Genomic DNA, 22,439 nt, shown 5'->3' with positions numbered 1-22,439 from the left:
AAACATCCAGGTCTAAATAGTAAACTAGAATGGGCGGGGCCTGTCTACACACACACTCTGTAGTTACACACACACCTGTTGAATACATCATACAAATCGACACAAATGAAGACTTTCATTCTGTCACACATACTATTAGTGCAAAGGTGAGCTGATACCTGTGCTCAGGTGAGTGTTTATGGTTTCCAAATGTTGATAAAGATGGAATGTACTCAGGGGGAGAGCACCCGGACATCCCAACGCCAAGACTCCCCGCCAGGGCAGCAGCAGCAACCCGGTCCCCCCAACACCCGCCATGGAGCAGCGGAGAGAACCCGCCTGCCGGGCAATCCCACCAAACATCCAGACCAGGGCACGTGGGACTGCCGCAGAGGCCCCCCACACCCGAGAGCAGGAAGGCACAGGAACACGGAGAGTGCAGGCCCCAGCCCAGCCAGACCCACTGCGGCAGGAGGGCCAACGCGAGGCCCCACCCCCGGAGAGTCCCCCAACCCCAGAAGAGCAGCCCACCACCACCCAGCAGCGCCGAGTATCCCCCCGCCCCACCCCAGGTACGGGTCAGGGCCCCCCAAGGGAAACCCACTCATTTGCTCCATACAACCCCCTGCCACCGCGGCGGGAGGTCCAGGGGGGCAAGGAAGGGGCCGCCCACCCCTACAGAGGAGGGGCGCACCTAAGAGAAACAGAGGCCCCAAGGAGTGATGTAAACAAGGCCCGACCAGGCACACCCACTGATGGAGTTAAGGAGAGGACTACTTCTCGAGAGCAAGGACCGGACTCCGCACCACCGAGACCTGGACACCCCCCGGCTCCGATGTAGATTGATCCACTGCTAGATCTTAAGTCTTGGGGATCCCACTCCCGGCGTGGGGAGGAGACTGCCGGGCCAAGGAGACCGGCACCCAAGAGACTAGACCAGGGGTCACCAACATGTCGCCCTCGAGCACCTCATAAGTCGCCCGCAGGTCTCTTCTAAAAATAGCACAACTCACTTGTGAGATGCTCGAAAAAAATTTTTTATTGTGATGCAATTTTTTTTAAATCCCACCTGCCTTTATAAAGAATTAAAAATGAAAACATCTTGAAAATAGATGTTCATTATTTCTGAAGCCAAAAACGGCCTATCCCACTTTTTTTCTTTTTTTTAAATCGTTTTCTCCTTAACGAGATAATCTATAGTCGCATTTCCATTAACTATGAAATTTCTCAAATTTGAATTTGGATAATAAATTCTCCTAATGGAAACACCACAATTTCGAAAAAAGGTTTTTGCGTTTAGAGGAGAAAATAGAAATTTTTCGCAAAACTGTAATGGAAACACTTTTTTCAAAATAAATGCGCTTCTCGGTATGAAGTGTCTGATCTGAGCGCCGCTGAGCCAGCGCACCGAGAGGTCCTGGAGCGCCAAAGCGCTTTAGAAATTACGGGTCTTACAGAATCGCGCAGCAGCTCCTCCCCCTTTCCTCATCACTTCATCTGCAGAGGCACTTTTGCAGCTTGGAGCCTGAAGTCTCATGAGCGTGATCGCCGTGACAGAAACTTGAATTTATGATGTCGTGTTTTCAAACAGAAAAAATGTCCAGATGCTGTTTTTTCTTTTAACCGCCGAACAGACTCCTCCCTCTTCTGAGTCGAGCTGCGCTGCACGCGCCCCAGACAGAGCTGTGACGTCACCCACATGCTCCCTCTTGAATGACATAAAATAAAAAATACTTGTTCTCATTTATTGCCGTGTTTTTAATGACTTATCACGTGAGTTGGTTTGGGCTTTATCGCAAAATTATAATTTAATGGGAACTGTGTCATTTTGAAACTGTTTTTTTTTCGAAATTCCTAGAATTTCCATAAAGTTTTGCGCAAATGTTTAATGGAAATGTAGCTAATAACAAAGAATGAGGCGCCCCCTTCTCCCTTTCCCACATGGAGACACCGAGGATATTTGATTATTAGTTATCTTTCATGGAAACACAGATTACAAAAAAAAAAATAAACAAATAAAAACTCCCATTTTCGAAAAAAAGTTTTTGCGCGAAGAGGAGCTGGTTTTGGGGGCGTATTGAAATGGATGGACATTTTTCGCAGAACTGTAATGGAAATTGACTTTTTCTAATTAAATGCTTCTGCTTACTTAGTCCTGGTTGCTTCCCTCTGTTGCCGACTTCTTCTTTCTCTCATTCATTGCCACACCTGCCCACAACCTCAAACACTCCGAACTCCACCAAAGAGTTGTCAAAGGACACCAGAATCAAAAGTGTTGACCTGCACCAGGAAGAATCTGCAATAAGCAGCTTGGCAAGACAAGTTTATTTGTAGCACATTTCATGTACAGAGACAATTCAAAGTGCTTTACATAAAACATTAAAAGAAACAATCAAAAGAAATAGTAAAAATGTGATCATTAAAATAAAATTAAAAGAAAGTAAAAAGATTTTAATTTAAAACAAGCATAGATAAACAGTGCGGACGTAAACTTTTGAATACATATTAATCAAACTGAGAAGAGGTGAGTCTTTAACCTGGATTTAAATACACTGAGTGTTTCAGCAGATCTAAGGTTTTCTGGAAGTCTGTTCCAGATCTGTGGAGCATAGAAGCTGAAAGCAGCTTCTCCATGTTTAGTTCTGACTCTAGGAACTGATAAAAAATTGTGAGTGAAGAACCACTGAGAATCTGCCTCCATCTGGGGCAGATCTCACCCTGTGGGGTCAGAATGATCACAGGAACAGTGAGAAAAAAATGCCACAATATTTCCCCGGACCAGCCTTTACAGTGCGGTTAATAAATACAACAAAACAAAACGATACAGCTGGCAGAAATATTTGCATCTTTAAACTTGAATCCAATGTGGTTGCTCAAAGAGTGTTTTTTCACTATGAAGAACTCCTGATGCAAAGGGAAAGAACAATAGATGCACCAAATTGTGGAACTGCAACCACATCAGAAATTAGAAATCATACACAGTAAAAAGGAGAACCCTAAACAAGTGGTGACAGAGAATCATAGATTCGAAGGAAAGAAGAAAATCAGACTCAATTAAAAAAGGAACTGCACTCATGTAAGAAAGACAAACTAAAGAAGAGCTCAGAAATATTCGTCCTCCAAAAGGATTAAAGATTTGTAAAAAGCTGCTCAATCTCAAAGATTATCATTGGTTTTTGCTGATTTAACCTCAGCGGATGCAATCAGTGGCTGTGTCTGACATTCAGTTATGTATTTAAGGATTGTCCTTGTTACTGTCAATACAGTTGAATTAGGACAGAAAAGAAATGTTATCTAAAGAATCACTGAAATTACCAAATGAAGGGTTGTGTGTCATCTGATCCTGTGAGGATTATGGTGAAGACAAAAACGTATCACTTTCCAACAGTACTTTAGTGCTGACCACTCCCTCTTACCTGGTCCATAGGCCTTGGCCCTCTTGGGGTGCAATGTTTTTGCCCTCAGCGGAGCACCAGGCTTTAGCTTGGCTTTGGGGAACTGTGACAGGTACGTCATGACAGAGTGCTCGTCCACATTCGGGTCCACAATTTCTTCTGGAGCGATCACCTGGTCAGAGGGGAGGCAGTTTTGACCAAAACCGACATTCTGAAATCAAGCCGCTGTTGATCCAGCATGCGAGGAAAATAAGGAGAAATCTAAGAGGATGGTTTCTTCCGAACTGAAGAGTGAGACACTAAAAATGTTTGTGGACTCTTTTTTTTCCTAAGAAAAAACCAGGAAGACGGACACTCCATATGAATTAAACACAAATAACTCTTTTTACAGATCCTCTCATTGGCTAATCCTTAAGGGTGGATAATGTAAGGAAGACCAGGTGAGAAATACCTGTGGCACTCCGAGCCAATCATCAGCCTGCTGCATGGCCTCTCGGGCATTCTCCACTGGCTGGTTTGAATCCCACATTTCCCAGTCCGGACAGAGACCTGAAGGCGGCACGGGCAGGTATGATCAAACAAACAGGAAAACTGGTTTTCACCCAAAACTGAACCAGAATCTGAGTCTCTGATGCCAGCCTTCCCTTATTCTACTCATTGAAACTGAACTGGAAAGTCTTAAGCTTTCTGATTGGTTGGACAGCATCCTTTGAATGAAAACCAGTTTAGGCTTCAAGAAGCTGGTTGACATTTTCTTCATCAAAGTGAAAAAAGTTGATCAGGTTTTACATTTAGCATCAAATTTTAAATATGATACATCAGAAAACATCGCAACTATTTCCTCAATAAAGAAAAGTTTAGTTCCTGAAACCAAATAAAAACCTAATTAAAGTGGTTTCACTGAAACCACGACCCACCGGGAGCACAGTTGTCCACCAGAGCCCCCAGCGCCTTGCCATCTCTCCAGTCTCTATGGAAATTGGTGATGGGAAGCTGTGGCACCTTATTCTGGATCCAGCCCAGCAGTCGCTGTTTGGGGGTCAGCTTCTTGGCGTCATCATCCTCGTCCTCCCACATAGGCATGGAGATGGAGTAATGTAAAATGAGTGTCCAGATCAGACCCAGAATCAACTTGAGGTTTCCATCCACGATGGCTTTGGAGTCTGGAAGTCAGAGAAAGAGCTTTGATACATAGAAACTGTTTCTAATGATGCGTTCACACCAAACGTCATTAGCATGTCAAACTCACGTCAGCTGCTCTTTTTGGACGGACGGCAAATGTGTTCAATGATCATCCAAAATTGTGTTCCTAAGCTTGATGCCTCAGACGCATGTGGGAGGAGCTACAGACACATGTTTTTAGCCTGATCACTATATGGATTGGCGTCTGTGTTTATCTCATTGGCAGTGCATGAAAGACACAGGTGATGTTAAGAGATAAGGAACATTTATTTTGAAGGGTTCTACAAAAACGTCTGTAATCACGTCTCCATGTCTTGGTTCATGAGATTATTCAGACACTCTCTCAATACGATGAGCTTCACCAAACCCATCTACTCATTATCCTTAATCTTTCTTCTACAGTTAGATGATCTTCCTGAAACCCTGACGTTTGATTTGGTCATCGGAAAAGAAAAACGCAGCAATACTCATATTTTAATTGAGGTTAAGGCTTAGGCTGATTAAAGAAAAGTCTAATCAAGATTTGCTACGACACAACTGTGAGACAGCATCCCCTAGAAGAAGGAGAATTCCCAAAGATACTCAGTTCATGAACTGGATTTCCTCTTTCAGACCTGTGAGGGTCTGAAGATGATCATATACGAAACCACAATATCCGCTCTGAAGCAGAAAACAAGAGAAACGCGTCTCCAGTTTCAGCTTCTATGAGCACCAGAAACATCTACACAAATACACAAACATTTTGATTAGTTTGATGTTTTTTTTTTTTTTTTTTTTTGCATTTTGTTCTGTTTTAATAACATTCTTAACCCTTAACATTCTTTACATTAAAGTGGGTCATCTGGACCCCAAAGACAGCATGCTGAACCTTTTATTTTTTTTCCCAAGGATTTTTGATCTTCACTGATGTCTGTGGCAGACATGAAACCCTGTCCACCTTTATCATGGGAGGGGTCACACATCAATGTAAGGATGGGGTCATCTGGACCCAAAAAAAGAGAGAGAGAGACAGAGACAGAAAGACAGAACTTTATTTATCTCCCAAGGGAGACATTTAGGTGTCCGGAAGCAAAACACACACAAACACACACAATAAATAGCAATAAAAATATCAGTTCATAAAATTTGTTCCTTTTAATCCATTTAATCCTCCTGTTAACCTATAAGGCTCTGAATGGTGTGGCCCCATCCTATATTAGAGATCTCATAGTTCCTTACCAACCAGTCAGAACACTTCGCTCACAGAATGCAGGACTGCTTGTAGTTCCTAGAATTTCCAAAAGTACAGTTGGAGGTAGAACCTTCAGCTATCAAGCTCCTGTTCTATGGAATAAGCTCCCAGCTCATGTCAGAGAGGCAGGTACAGTTTCTACCTTCAAAACTAGCCTTAAAACATTCCTATTTGGACAGGCGTTCTGCCAGACTAGCCAGTAATCATAGAATAATTAACATAATGCTCCCATACTGTTCTGAAGTTTGGGGAAATAATTATTATAATCACATACTTCTCCAATATATGCTTGCAATATAAATTATGAAATATGTATATTCTCTACATAATAACATAGAAGGCTGCTAGAAGTTAGAAGCTGGGGAAAGTATGGTGCACTGGGGCTCTGTCCTCTTTTCCATCTACTTCTCCTCTCCTCTACTTTTTTATTTACTTCTAATTGTATGCCTTTGTTGGTGGTGCAGTATAATTCACATGTTTTTCCTTCTCTCCGACTCCCCTGTGGGAGACCGGGAGAGATTGCAGTTTCCGGGAGACTTGTTGGTGATCCTGACGAAGCCCCGCCCATCTGGATGAAGCCCCGACACCATCCTGCATCTCTGAGTGGGAGTGATTCCTGGTGGGTCGTCTGTCCTCCTGCTCCTGGTCGTGGACTGCAGTTCTGCTTCATCTGGACTATGGACTTAATCATCACTCGTCCCTCAGCTCTATATGAATGAACTCTACTCATATATGCAGTTTTAGCAGCTAACTTTTCTTTAACCGTTCTGGTATCGCCTGTCCGTCCTGGGATGGGATCTCTCCCTCATGTGGGAATCCCTAAGGTTTCTTCTTTTTTTCCTGACTCAGGTTTTTTTAGGAGTTTTTCCTTACCGCGAGGGAGGGTCTAAGGACAGGGATGACCGTTCTTTATAGTCTGTTTAGTTTTTACCTATTGTGCATATTTTATGACTCCATCTGTGCATCTGTAAAAACTACAGGCATGAAGCCCAATGAGGCAAATTGAATTTGTGATATTGGGCTATATAAATAAAATTGAATTGAATTGAATTAAAATACCAGTTTCTATCAGGCAGATTTGTTAAACAGCCTGATGGCTGAAGGGACAACTGAATTCTTCAAATCAAATCAAACTTTATTTATAAAAGCACTTTTTATACTCTCAGCAACTCAAAGCACTTCACATTTAAAAACAAAACATACACAATAAAAGCCCAACCCACCCTTCACACACACACCCTCCCCATTACACATACACCCATGACCCCACACACAGTGAATACTTAAGAAAATTGAGACACTTGTAAAATAAACTTCATAATTAAAACCCTTTCTCTGAATCAGGAGTGAGATCAGTCTGGGAGCTAAACCAGGTTTCACACACCACTTGGTTTCATAGCCGACTCTCTTGTTGGTCTCCAACGGTTACCAAACAAATAAGCTTGGGGTAGCAGTGCTGTAGAAGAACCAGGAGGTTCTGGCAGAATGACATTCAGACACCCAGCTGGGGAAGTTTGGTTGGAGGAAAGGTAAAATTTGAAATTTAGGGAAAATGGCAAAAAAACTGCAAAGACAAAAAGGAATATTGAGGTTCAAGCTTTCTCCAGTTCCTCTCCGAGTCCTTGGTATTCCTCCAGTTTGGAGGTTACAGCCACGAATGCTCAAATTACCACGGGTACCACTGTCACCACTTTCACCTTCCAAGCTTTCTCCAGTTCCTCTCTGAATCCCTGGTATTTCTCCAGTTTCTCATGTTCCTTCTTCTTGATGTTGCCATGGCTTGGTACTGCCACATCCACCACAACGGCTTTCCTCTGTTCTTTATCCACCACTACAATGTCTGGTTGGTTCTCCATTACCATCCTGTCCGTCTGGATCTGGAAGTCCCTCGGGATCTTTGCTCTCTCATTCTCTACCACTTTCTGAGGTGTTTCCATTTTGACTTTGGGGTTTCCAGTCCATATTCTGTGCACATTCATTCATTCATCTGCCTGACCGCTTTGTCCCTGTCAGGGTCGCGGGGGTGCCGGAGCCTAACCCGGCTGCTGATGGGCGAAGGCGGGGTTCACCCTGGACAGGTTGCCAGTCTGTCGCAGGGCCTCAATCACACACACATTCACACCTAGGGGTAATTTAGAGTCACCAATTTACCTATGAATTCTGTGCACATGTTTCGGTATATTATTCCAGCTACTTGGTTGTGGCGTTCCATGTTTGCTTTCCCAGCCAGCCTCTTCCACCCTGCAGTTATGTGCTGGATTGTTTCCTTTTGCACAGTCTGTATGATTTCAAATAAATTTTTATTCATATAGCACTTTTCATATAAAGGAATAACACAAAGTGCTTTACAAGAAAAGCAAAATAGTGTAAGTAATATAAAAACATGCAATAAAATTTAAATTAAAAATGACGCCCCCTGCTCCAAACCAGCAGACAATACCACCACCCCTTTCTTACCACCCACTCCCTAACTGATAGAAATAGACAATAGGATAATAGGCTGAGCACATAAATTGGTTGTTGGACACTAATAGTAATTGGGACCTCCCTTTCAAGGAACAGCTGCAAAGCCAACCAAATGCAGCATCACAGACAGGGTCCCGCCTCACCACAGCTAGGCGGTGATACAGGTCCCCATCCAGAGCTGCAATGGCTGAACAGCAGCTGACCCAAAGAGAGAGAGGACCCAAATGAGGAAGCACTGGATATAAAACTTAAGAATAAATAAAATTTAAAAATGAGAATAAAAAGTAAAAGTAATAAAGAAATAAACAATAAACAATTAAACAATAAAATAAGGAATGTTAAGATAAATTGTTAATAAATTAGTGTAAATTTATAAAACATGATGAAAAAGATACACAAATAAAATAAAATAAAAATAAATAAATAAATAAATAAAAGTACCAAAGTTAGCTAAAAGCCAGGTTAAAAAGATGGGTCTTGAGCCTTTTCTTAAAAACATCTATGCTCTCTGCGGCTCTCAGGTCCTCTGGCAGATCATTCCATAAACAAGGTCCATAGTACTGGAAAGATGCCTGTCCATAAGTTTTGGTTTTCACTGTTGGAATGACTAGTAGACCAGTGCCAGAGGATCTCAGGGTCCACGAGGGTTCATATTTAACTAAAAGATAAGATAAATAAGAAGGCGCAAGACCATTAAGACATTTAAAAACCATTAAAAGTATCTTAAAATCAATCCTGAAGCTCATGGGGAGCCAATGCAGAAATCGGGGTGATATGAGCCCGTCGCCTGGTCCTGGTGAGAACTCTTGCAGCAGAATTCTGTAAAAGCTGAAGGTTCTTAATGTTTGTTTTTGGAAGACCAGCGAGCAGAGCGTTACAATAATCAATTCTACTCGTTATAAAAGCTGCATCAGCATCTCCATATTACCAAGAGAGAGAATTGGGCGGACTCTAGCCAAGTTTTTAAGATGATAAAAACCTGTTTTGACCACATTTTTAATGTGAGGGATAAAAGTTAGCTTAGAGTCAAAAATAACACCCAGGTTTCTGACTGTTTCTGAATAACTTAAGGAAAACTCTTTAAGTTTCAAACACTGTTTCTCTCTCTTGGCTTCAGGACCGATAACTCAAATTTCAGTTTTTTCCTTGTTCAGCGGCAAATAATTATTTGCCATCCATGATTTATATCTAAAATACAATAAAAAAGTGCTTCTATTGGCCTTGTGTCATCAGGAGACATGGATATGTACAGCTGGGTGTCATCAGCATAGCTGGGAAAGCTGATGTTGTGGCTCCTGATGACATTCCCCAGAGGAAGCATGTAGATGTTAAAAAGCAAGGGGCCAAGGACAGAGCCTTGTGGCACACCGCATTTAATTTTGTGAACCCCAGAAAAATATGTGTCCATGCTCACCTTGAAGTTTATCTCAATGAGGTAGGAGGAGAACCAGTGGAGAACAGTCCCTGATAGGCCTATGTTTTCAGTCTGTTTAACAGGATCAGGTGATCAACAGTGTCAAAGGCAGCACTTAGATCTAGTAGAATTAACACTGAGATCTGACCTGAATCCAGGTCAGACCTCTAGATTCAGCCCATCCCTAATTTATTTTGCAATTCTCCCTTTTTTTGCACAACATGGTTGTGGCTTTTATTTTGAAGGAATGTAAAGACGCGCTAACCAGAAGTCGTCATTGAAGCCAACGTGAAGACTGCATGTGCTTTGTGTCTGCCAAAACAGTTAAAAACAAAGTTAAAGGTTCTTTATTACAATTCTGTGATTCTGCTATGTTTCTTGGTTCAGATAGAGTTCTGATGGAACACAAAGGGTTGTTGGATGAGGACGATAGAGAAACAAATGGATGAGTTTGTGGGAGTTCATGGTTACCGCTTTACTTGGTGACCTACAGCGACTCTTGAGACTGTAGTAAAAGACAATGCAGAACGCGCCCTCTGCAGCTGTCGTTATGTTCAGCTAGCTAGACAGTGGCTTTAACCCAAAATTACCATGATAAAATCTAAAGAACATTCTACAATCACTAAGTATCAACTAACACAAAAGAACACCAACAAAAATGTATAGAAACTAAACCACACAAATAACAATCACACACAAATGTAGAAACCTGAGGTGGGACCAAGTAAGTCTCAAGTTTTTGTCGTTAAGTCTCGAATCAAAACCAAGCAAGTCCAAGTCAAGGTCCAACCAGTCTCAAGTCATCTTCAAGTTATCGAATGCCTCAATTCCTTTTCAACAACATTAACATTATTTACACAGACCATGTGTGCTTTTAAGGTAAATTACCTCTGAGTTCTTTTTCCCTTCTTCAAAAACCCCAAGTTATGCATTTTTAACAAAAACCTGGTTTAGAGTTTGAAATTCTAGTAATGTCTCAGTGGGGAAGGGGTTAACAACGCCCCTTTGTAGAGATCAAATCAAACTAAAGCTGAGCTCCAGGAAGTCTCCAACCAAGACCAGTCAGCCTACTCACGACCCTGCCAGGGGTCTGACTGTGTTTCTATCACACTGTCATCACTCGCGTCCATTATCCAGTCAAAGTCCCGTCCACTAACCTGATTCAGGTAAGGACCTGGGCAGTAGAAATGTCAAAATCAACTGTGACCACTCAGATTACTGGGAGCTGTTTGCCTGTTCGCCCACACAAAGTAATGTTAACAGTAGGGCTATCACCATTGTAAAAGAGGTGTTGGCGAATAAGCTCCAAACTTGTGACCTCAGAGGACTGTAACTTATGTGCTGATTTAAATCCTCAATCTCCTCAGGTTGTCCGGCCAGAACAAATGATGAGACGTTGGATCACATTCATGCCACTCATTTATTGAAGTTCCAGAGTTCCATATTAGTTATGGTAGTTATGAGTCATGATGAGTCATGGTTTATTCTTATGGACGCATGACTATGAAATGAAATGAAAAGGTTGGAAAGGAAAAACCCAGGATGGGGACACAGCTTGCGTCTTCGACGAAGGCTGACTGACGACTGAAAAGAACGGGTGCTGATCTGATAAAGATGATTGGTTAAAAGGTGGGGTCCGTGGACCCCTCCCATGAGAAACAATATTATGGGATGTCAGACGAACTATTATGGGATGGTGTGGCGTTCAAGGTCCTCAGGAAAAATCAAATAATGAACAAAAACTGATTTAAAACTACAATAAACATGAACCTTGTTAACAACCATTATGTTGACTATTAAAGTAATCGATGGCTATTTAATAGTTGACATGTCGTCTGTTTTCTTTTCTTGATTTTAAAAAGAAATGATCTTCTAAAATAGTAGAGTAAGAATGAGGGGTGTGCACTGTGCACCACAAAATATACTTCAGTCATATTTGAGTCAGTGAGACCAAAACTTTAACTTTAGTGAAAAACAGTCCTAGTTAACATACAGTTTGCTGTCTTTCTCATTCATTTAACTCCAGCAATTAGCCAATAAGCTAGCATAAGCTTTCATTCAGAACTTACCTGTCTTTATGCAACTTCAAGCGTGGGATGAAGTTGGTCGTTGTTGAGTCTGTCAGTAATCCTTTCATCCGCGTTTTCTGCAAACTGTGTTTTGTTGACAACCTCCTAACTGTCATACCGAAACACTGGTGAACGGGAAGTAGCGCTATGTTTGATCGACAGATCTTTTGGCCTAGCCATGACATCCTGATTGGTTGGATTGTCGGATCAGACTAGCTGGACCTAATTTGATTGGATGTTGTGCCAAAGACCCACACACAGAGAGCGCGGTGCGGTTCATGTCAACATACTTTTTCATCTTTAGATTTTGGGGAGAATACAAGTCTTTTTCAGTCAGAGAGCTGAGGTCCTAGTCAAGTCACAAGTCCTTGATGGTCAAGTCCAAGTCAAGTCTTAAGTCTTCAAATTCTGACTCAAGTCCAAGTCATGTGACTCAGGTCCACACCTCTGATAGAAACACAAACTAACATGAACACAATACACTTTATCACACACTAACAGAAACAGACTTACACAAACTGACATTAATAATGATCAGTTAAGCAACAAGAAATACAAGTAAATCTAAATAAGTCTAAAGGAAGCATAAACTAAAACAAAAAATATCAACACAAACTTTTTATTTAGAAACTCTCAGAGAGTAACAAATACAAACTGCATCCAAATAGCACAACTAAAAAGACAATCTTACAAATAATAACACTGGTGGACTTTAAAATGAAACTCAGGTTGTCTTTTCAAATTCCAGGCCACTGATTGGTTAAAAATCATAAACTGTTTGTTTGGCAGCTGCAGAAATGTGCCTTCTCTGGACTCGAAGATAATCAAACTATAATCAAAACACGTTCCAACATTCAATGGATCCACAGACTGTGAATGGAAAAGAGATACGGCCTCTGATGGAGGGGTTCATCAGGGCTATAGTCTTGGCCTTCTAGGGTTTTTTTCTCCATCCATCCATCTTCCTGACCGCTGTGTCCCTTCCAGGGTCGCGGGGGTGCCGGAGCCTAACCCGGCTGCTGATGAGCGAAGGCGGGGTACACCCTGGACAGGTCCCCAGTCTGTCACAGGGCCTCAATCACACACATCCACTCTCACATCCACACCTAGGGGCAATTTAGAGTCACCAATGAACCTATGAAGCATGTTTTTGGACGGTGGGAGCAAGCCGGAGTCCCCGGTGAAAACCCACGCATGCACGGGGAGAACATGCAAACTCCACACAGAAAGGTCCCAGCCGGGAGTTGAATCGGGGCCTTCTCGCTGTGAGGCAAGAGCGCTAACCACTGCGGCACTGTGCAGCCCTCTGTATATTATGCATTTGAAATTTTAACCCACAATCTTTTTATATCATGAAAAATATTAATATTTCCTTTACGTTTGCATGTCTTCTGTTTGGCAAAGACATGCTGACAGCATGAAGGTCTAAACGTGTCATCTACATTTACATGCTATTTTACTCAGCAAACCTGTCCAACTGCTCATTAATCCAGATTTCTAATCAGCCAATCACATGGCAGCAAATCAATGCATGTAGACATGTCAACATAGTCAAGACAATCTGCTGCAGTTCAAACCGAACATCAGAATGAGGAAGAAAGGGGATACAAGTGACTTTGAACGTGACATGGCGTCAAAGAGGCTGGTCAGTGTTTCAGACACTGCTGATCTGCTGGGATCTTAACCCACAACTATGTGTACGGTTTACAGAGAATGGTCAGAAAAAGAGAAAATATCCAGAGAGCAGCAGTTCTGTGGAAATGGGATGTCTTGTTGATGTCAGAGGTCAGAGGAGAATGTCCAGACTGGTTCCAGCTGATAGAAAGAAAACAGGAACTCAAATAACCACTGGTTCAACCGAGGTCTGCAGAACATCTCTGAATGAACAACAACCTTGATACAGATGGACTACAGTAGCAGAACACACCAGGTCTCACTGCTGTCAGTAAAGAATGGGAAACTGAGGCTACAATTCACACAGACTCACCAAAACTGGACAATAGAAGATGGAAAAATGTTGCCTGGTCTGATGAGTCTCTATGGTCGGGTAAGAATTTGATCGACAACATGGATCAAGACAGCATGGATCCATCCTGACTTTTACCAGGCTGGTGGTGGTGGTGTCATGGTGTGGAGGATATTTTCTTGGCACACTTTGGACCCCCTTAGTACCAGTTGATCATGGTTCCAACTAGGGGTGGGTGATATGACGATAAAAAACCGTCTTACGATCCAAAGCTGACGATCTGTCATTTTTGAGAGATCGTTTTATCATGATCTTCTACGAAAAGCTGCAAGAGCGAGAAGGTAAAAGCTTGTTGACTGCCTGTGACTTTAAATCCGAGCTGCTGCTGCTCCTCCCCCCGTGTTTTTTCTGGTAATCAATTACATATATTACTGGATTGGAAGTCACGTGACATACGGCGTGACAGACATGCGCCATCATTATGGATCGAGTCTTCTCGAGTAATGAATGACAAAGGTCTGAAAAAGTGACAAAAGGAGACGCAGTGTTTTACAGTCGACTTCAAAAACCTTGACAACAAAATAATCCGATGGAGAGGAATCATCACAGGACAGGAATCGCATTGTAACCCTTCCGCTCTCCTTAGTTTGTTTACATTAAAAGTGGGGTCATCTGGACCCCCCAAGACAGTGCGCTGAACTTTTTTTTATCTTTGATTTTTGAGTTTCACTAATGTCCATGACAGACATAAAATCCTGTCCACCTTTGTCATGGAAGGAATCACATATCAATATGTGGTTGGAGTCAACTGGACCCCGAAGAGAGCGGAAGGGTTAATAGAGAGAAATCAGGCTGGGAACCGTGAACTGCGTGCTAAAGTGGGTGCTAGTAATTCATGAGAGACATGCTAGTTTGGTTCTTCTATGTATGTTTTTATTAATGTTTCGTGTTTTTAAACATAGTGGATGTTAATCGCACATATTCACGTTCAACCTGCACAAAAACTGATGGTAATTCATGTAGGAAACACATAAAATGTTCGGTCAAGATGCACGTTGCTGCATTGTTTTGCTAGTTCGTAGCTAGCTACTGTAAGAGCCTAAATCTTATTGTCAGTCACACTCTTTTTTTCTTTGTAAGAAGTGTAAGTGAGTTTGCACATAATTTTCTTAATCCCTGGCGTCACTGTTGAGCTTCTTTCTTGGTCGTACGGACCGGAGAAAGCCCAGCTAGAATATACAGCGCTTATGCTAATGCTAGCTTTCTGCTCAGTGACATAAACACAGCAGAGAGCAGATGTTAGTGAAGGAGCTGTGGATGTAAACTTTAACCTGCCTCAACATTTACTGCTATTATCTCTGTGTTTTAAATCTTAACAGTTTGGCAGATGTATTTGATGTTATCATCCAAGTTTAAAAATGTTTTTGTATCAGTTAAAGATGCTAGCTGGAGCCTTTTTCTCAAAGTACAACGAAGTCGTCTATTTGAAGGTAAATTCTGAAGCAATTGAGATTTATTTAGCATGTATGTAATCCAAAAATAATAAAAGTTTCAGTTTCGTTTGAAAATGTGGTAAAAGGGTGTTTTTATTATTAATATTATTATTATCATTTAGCACTTTGAGCTGTTTTTAATAGGGAAAGGACTTTACTAAACTTTATCAGTCATTCATGCTATAAACTTCATCAGTCTCCCTCATTTCTGGTTTTGGGTGACAATCATTTACAAGCTCTGTTTTATGGATTTTAGCACAAAGGCAAAATTAAAACTCACTGATATTTAGAAGCTGTTCATTTGACAGCAATGCATTACCTGTAGCAGCAGAAGCCGCAATTCCTGCACTATTTAGAGATTAATCTTAATAGAAAATAACTATTTAATTTGAATAAATATTTGTTCAAAATGTGTTTACTTCTTTCAACTAAAATCATTAGAATTCAATTTTTGTCCATTTGAATTTATTCTAAAGAAATCGTAATAAAATCAAAATCATGAAATAAAATTGAAAAGAAATCGTGATTTTCTTTTTTTGCCACATCGCCCAGCCCTAGCTCCAACCACACGCTCTACCTGTTGCTGAGCATGTCCATCCCTTTATGACCACAGAGTACCATCTTCTGATGCTACTTCCAGCAGGATAAGACTCCATGTCACAAAGCTGGATTCATCTCAGACTGGTTTCTGGAACAATTAGTTCACTGGACTCTAATGACCTCCACAGTCAGCAGAACCCAATAAAACCTTTAGGATGTGGTGGAACTGGAGATCAGCATCATAGGTTTTCAGATGACAACTGTGTGATGCTGTCATGTCAATATGGACCAAACTCTCTGAGGAATATTTTCAGAACCTTGTTGAATCAACAAGGTGGCGCAGTGGTTAGCGCTCTCGCCTCACAGCGAGAAGGCCCCGGTTCGACTCCCGGCTGGGACCTTTCTGTGTGGAGTTTGCATGTTCCCCCCGTGCATGCGTGGGTTTTCACCGGGGACTCCGGCTTCCTCCCACCGTCCAAAAACATGCTTCATAGGTTCATTGGTGACTCTAAATTGCCCCTAGGTGTGAATGTGAGAGTGGATGTGTGTGTGATTGAGGCCCTGAGACAGACTGGAGACCTGTCCAGGGTGAACCCCGCCTTCGCCCATCAGTAGCCGGGTTAGGCTCCGGCACCCCGCGACCCCGAAAAGATGAATGGAAAAAAAAATTGTTGAATCAATGACACCAAGGATTAAGGCAGTTCTGAAGGGAAAAGAGATGTGAAGGTGTAGCTAATAAAGTCACCTGTGAGTTTATACTTTAAAAACAATGACTTCCTTCTTTTTTTATTAAAGAATCTCGTCAAACTTCTTTAGAACTGAGATTTCACTTTTCTAATCAATGTAAAAACCTGGATCTGAAGACTGACAATCAGATCTGTTTTTTTATCAAAACCTGATTGTCAGTCAAAGTTGCTGAAACACAGTATCATACAGACACACAAAGACATACAAACACAGAAAATACAAAAGCACACAGTCATACACTGAGAGACACACAAACAGAGACACAAACATCTAGAAGCCTACACAGACAGAATCTGACATTTATCTCATGTGATCTTTTTGGGGGCGGGGCATTGATGAAAGCGCCTGTTGTCTGGAGCCAAGTGGAAACAAGTGTGAGTGTCTGCTGACGACCAGAAGTCCAGAAGATGATAGGACTGCAGAGATGATCTGATCCCAGATCTGATCCCAGATCAGTTCTGACCTGCAGCTCCAAAATAACCAGTGTGTGGAGTTATTAGGGAGGGGGGGGGTTACATTCCTGTGTGCTGACTGATACAGCACATGGTAACCATTACAGCCAAGAACAGATGAGCAGAATTAGCTCATGTTTGAATGGATTCTTGGCTTAGGTCTTTCAGGAGGCCAAAGTTCTCAACAGAAAACCTGAGGTGGGAAAACGAAAGAACTCCAGAATCCAGGAGGGATTCCGGATATCCAGGAAGAACTACAGAATCCATGAAAGACTCCAGAATCCAGGAAATACTCTAGATATCCAGAAAAGACTCCTGGTAGCCAGGAGAGATTCCAGAATCCAAGAGAGACTCTGGATATTCAGGAGAGACTCTGAATATTCAGGAAAGACTCCAGAATCCAGGAGAGACTCTGGATATTCAGGAGAGACTCCAGAATCCAGGAGAGACTCTGGATATTCAGGAGAGACTACAGAATCCAGGAAATACTCTAGATATCCAGAAAAGACTCCTGGTAGCCAGGAGAGATTCCAGAATCCAAGAGAGACTCTGGATATTCAGGAGAGACTCTGGATATTCAGGAGAGACTCCAGAATCCAGGAGAGACTCTGGATATTCAGGAGAGACTCCAGAATCCAGGAGAGACTCTGGATATTCAGGAGAGACTCCAGAATCCAGGAGGGACTCCAGAATTCAAGATAGACTTTAGAATCCAAGAGGAACTACAAAATCCAGGAGAGACTCCAGAATCCAGGAAAGACTCCAGAATCCAGGAGAGACTCCAAAAATCCAAGAGAGACTCCAAAAATCCAAGAGAGACTCCAAAAATCCAAGAAAGATTCCAGAATCCAGTAGGAACTCTGGAATCCAGGAAGAACAACACAATCTAGGAGAGACTCCAGAATACGGGAAGGACTCCTGGATCATGCTAAAAAAAAAACCAAGAAAATCCTGAATCCAAAGCCTGAAAGATTGCCACTAGACGACTAAGAAATTGGAAAACAATATTAAGCTGAACAAAAATTCAAAAAATGGAGTTTAGAACAATTCAGTGTCAAAAAAACAACAAAAAAAGAAACTCCCAGCAAAGACCAGGCAAAGCAAAAAAACAGAAGATGATCCAGAGAAATCTATCAGAAGAATCCATGGTGTATTTTCAACCAAAATGGCCGCTTTGAATGTAGAAAATGTGATCCAGAAACCTGAAGACTCATTTATAAGATCCGTCTATAATGTTTGGTCTTAAACTTGTCTTCATCCTCACATCTGTTGTAGAAGGGGGGGGGGGGGCAGATGTGGACTCGTCAGCGGGTCAGAAAACCCCCACCAACATCCCCCACTCTTCCTCCCCATCTATTTTCAGCAGCAGTCTTTAGAGTTCAGCTGTTCAGCTATCAATCTCCTCATGGCCCCCGGCCCCCCCACCTGACTCACTTCAACTGAAGGCAGCAACCAATCAGAATCTGCTGTAGAACCAGAATGAAGGTCCAAAGAAACAAACCAGATGATTGAAAGAGTTCAACACACCACAACAAAGACAACAAAAACATCAACACAAAAAACATCTCAACATAATAGACACAACAAGAAGATATGAACACTATACTAACACAACTTTACTGACAGAAAGAGACAAAAACACAAAATAACACAAGATGACACACATCTATCTTTAGACCTGTCACTGTTGATCCTCCGCGATGAACCATTTCTATATCAGAGGTCTGTAACCTTCAACCCTGAGAGATCATTCAGATTTCTCTCCAACCAAAACTCAGCCGGAGCCACAAAGTCTTCAGTCGCCTTTTACCAAAATAAGATTCTGGTTCATATCTGATTATGTTTTTGTCACTGACATGTACATTCAAACAAACTATTGTGTTTTTTGGCATAAATAAAACACAGACTTGAAGAGAAAACAGTTTTTTTTAACTATGAAATAGTTTATCATTTTGACAGAGCTTTGCATGACTTCCTTTCAAAATAAAAGACATCCTGCGCCATAGGATCACGTCAATGCAGACAATCATAAAAAGAACGGTTTATTTGTCTGTTTCTGGAGGCACAAAATCATAAAAATAACCAGCAAAAACTAAATCAGAGCTCATGAAGTGATCCCTACCAGATATTAAAACCACTTTAAATCTGTTCAGAAAGAGAAAATCTGTTTATGATCCAGTGGATTACAGTTTAACGTCGCTTTAATTCTGGTTACTGACAATAAATGGATTTTCTGTGATAAATTCCGTCCAAATGTGTCAGAATGACATTGATGAAGGATTGATGGAGAATGACGGATCCTCCAATGATTCACATTCAGCTGTTGGGGAAGGACTTCAAGAAAGTTCAGGTTTGTTTTGTTTTTAACTTCACTACTTACTTTTTCATTTACAGTTCCTTTTTTAATTGTATAAAACATTTTTATTTTAACCAAAGAGCCACATGTAGGTTACAGAACCCTGTTCTGGACTGAACCTGTAGAACCGAACAGCCTTCAATTCTCAGACTAACAAATGCTGATTTCTGGAATCAGGAATCAGGAAAGGTTTGGAGGTCTACTCAACTATCCTGGATGGAACTCTGATCTCTTGAACTTCCGTTCCAAGCTCTGCTTCCTGAAACCCCAAATCCAAACTGGAGAAAGCCTCAGCTGATCCCCTCATATCTGCAATCAAGACCTGGGGAGGGTCTTTGGGTCCACAGAACCAGCCCAGAACCTCCTCCAGAACTGCAGCTGCTTCCTCACATTTCTAAACCACCAGGAATCCCCGCGAGCATCCTGTCTCTCACGCGCTGCTGCGCGTAAAAAGCCGTCGCGTCGCGTGCGCAATTACCAATGGAGACCAGCCTGATGTGCTCGCGCTCCAGGAACTCCAGCGCCACGGACACGTTCTCCAGCTTCATCTGGCGGAAGTTCGGCCTGCAGTGGAACTTCCGAAACATCTTCTTCTGGCTCAGCACCTCCAGCAGCCCGATCAGCTTCAGCCCGTCGCTCAGGTCTCTCTGCAGGTCCTGGATGCGCTTGTTGATCACCTTCAGGTGCTCGTTGCACCACCTGGTGAAGGTGTTCTGCTGGATCTTCTTCCATGGCGCGTCCTCAGCCAGATCCTTCTCGGTGGCCGGCATCTCCTCCTCTTCCTCCGCGGTGCTTTGGAAGAAGGACAGCGGCTGCTCCAGAAGTCCGCTGCGGTCCATTGCGCAGCTGTGAGGGCGGGGGGGGGCAGACGCACCTCAGGAAGGTAACGAAATGGGGGGAGGCGGGCGGGCAAGGAAGAGGAGCACCGCGCGCGCTCGGGGTGGGGTACAGAAAGAGCTCCGCGTCACTCAGCAGGACTGTCAGAAATGCCCCCCGCCCCCCAATAACTCGTGGGAGGCGCGTGCACTGTCATTGGCCTGATGTACGGGGGGCGGGGCCCGTCTGTCCCCAACAATTTAGAATATCCCCTCGCCGAGCGCGCGCGTGCGAGGACGCCGATATTTTTAGGAAAAGTTGTGAAAACTTGCTGCTGACGTCATCCACGGGTAGCCAATCAGAACATTTGTGAAACTATATCAAAGTCTAAAGTTAAAGAGGTTAGACTGGGGGGGTCAACACTAATGAGACGACGAGCTCCAAAAGATCTGCCTGCCGACACACGCGCGCACACACGCGCGCACACACGCACTGTCATATTTATGTGCTTGAATCAGACTCATTATTACAGCAGATTATTAAGTGAATCCCGAATATTATTCCTCTTCTGCGGGAGAGCGCGGACTCTCCGCCGCGCTCCCGGGCTTTACCCTCGTGAAGCTGACCCCCCACCCCGGTAAAATGTCCCGCCAATAAGCAGATCCGTCAGTGCCGGTGTGTGCCGTTGGAATGATCGTTTGTGCTACAACGGTGTCTGAGGTATTAAAGATTATTTGAAAGTTCATTCTCAGGTCATCACCCCAGATAGCTCCGAAATGAACCGGACCGGTTTTGTTTGTTCATATTTGTGCCGTTAAAATGAACGTTTGTGCTGCTGCCGACCATTAAATATTTTGTTTTATTTTCCGATGGTGACGTCATCATCCCCAGTTTGCTCCATAATGTACACTGAAAAAAGTGACTCATATTGAATTAATTAACAAAAGCACTGTAATTTGTTACATTAAAAAAAAGTTTTTTTTAATTAAAATTTTATGTTGATTCAAATCAACATTTTTAACTTGATTCAAGCATTTTTTTTAACCATATCAATGCACAAAACGTATTTCATTTAAATTAAAAATTTGACTTATTCCAATGAACACAAGTTCTTTTATACATTGGTTCAATGTATTAATTTTCTTTGGACTGATTTAATATTTTACTTTAGATTTATTAACAAAATTACTGTAATTTGTAATTTACATATAATTTCATTCATTCATTCATCCATCCATCTTCTTAACCGCTTCTTCCCTTTCGGGGTCGCGGGGGTGCCGGAGCCTAACCCGGCTACTGAAGGGCGAAGGCGGGGTACACCTGGACAGGTCTCCAGTCTGTCTCAGGGCCTCAATCACACACCCATTCACTCTCACATTCACACCTAGGGGCAATTTAGAGTCGCCAATTAACCTATGAAGCATGTTTTTGGACGGTGGGAGGAAGCCGGAGTCCCCGGTGAAAACCCACGCATGCACGGGGAGAACATGCAAACTCCACACAGAAAGGTCCCAGTTGATGCAGGCTACTGTATAATTGAAACCACAACTATCATGAATAACATGTACATGAGCAAGAACCGAAGATAAATAAATCTGTGGCATGAGTGTGAATGGACCTCTCATCATTTTTTTCAAGCCAGACAACCTGAGTAGATTGAGGAATTAAATAATCATCCGTGTTACAGTTAACACAATTTTTACAACCAACATAAGGAACACAAGGAAATATTTTTCCTTCTGCATGAAAACTGACCTCATACATTGCTTACCCAGCAAAATCCGTAGATGTAGTTTTATTATTTTTATACTATTAGGCATTATTATTATAGTTTATTTGTATAGATAAATGTTAGTTTTAAAGTATTATTTAAAATATAAATTCATATTTTCATTGCGTCGCCACCTACTGGGAGAAAATTGAAAATACCACTAAGGACAACAAATGACATCCAGACGTCATTAAGTTAACTATTTGTGCGAGAGGGAAATTAGGTTACATCTGAGAAGTTACAGAATTGGCTGAGTGTTGAAACATCATACATATCAGATTGAAACACAACAGTACAACACACGTTTGATTCACAGAATTGCTTTATGTGAAAGATTGAACATAATAAAAAAAACCCTCTGTGACTTCGTGGAAGAGTGTCCCTCCTAAAACTGGAAGGTTGTGAGTTTAAATGAACCCCCAAGTAATACCAAAGACTAAGAGGGATCCAATGCTCCTTTGGGTAACACAAACCATAAGGGGGTTAAGTTGGTTGGGGTTAAACCACCAAATGGTTCCCAGGCTCGGCTGTGTCTGCAGTTCACCCCCCCCCCCCCCCCCCC

General features: G+C 42.3%; 1 protein-coding gene across 6 annotated transcripts in view; it reads right to left on the bottom strand.

The window, feature by feature from the left end:
- The window catches only part of LOC112154050 (filamin-C), a 67,492-nt gene extending 47,038 nt beyond the window's left edge, over positions 1-20,454 (bottom strand). The window contains exons 1-4 of one of the 6 annotated variants that reach the window (XR_004947139.1): positions 19,769-20,454; positions 4,292-4,537; positions 3,826-3,923; positions 3,396-3,546 (exon numbers count right to left, since the gene is read on the bottom strand). Coding sequence is in view for 5 of the 6 variants with exons in the window: in XM_024284656.2 (XP_024140424.1) it covers positions 3,396-3,546; positions 3,826-3,923; positions 4,292-4,537; positions 19,769-20,129 (856 nt within the window). In the remaining variant the exon portion in view is untranslated. The remainder of the gene's footprint in view (positions 1-3,395; positions 3,547-3,825; positions 3,924-4,291; positions 4,538-19,768) is intronic. The other 5 variants (XM_024284656.2, XM_024284648.2, XM_024284680.2 and 2 more) reach the window with 5 other exon arrangements.
- Positions 20,455-22,439: the final 1,985 nt, after the last annotated feature.

This window comes from Oryzias melastigma, linkage group LG23, assembly GCF_002922805.2.
Source record: "Oryzias melastigma strain HK-1 linkage group LG23, ASM292280v2, whole genome shotgun sequence".
Taxonomy (NCBI): domain Eukaryota; kingdom Metazoa; phylum Chordata; class Actinopteri; order Beloniformes; family Adrianichthyidae; genus Oryzias; species Oryzias melastigma.
The sequence above is the reverse complement of the archived record's forward strand: the minus strand, read 5'-3'. Positions and strand labels throughout refer to the sequence as shown.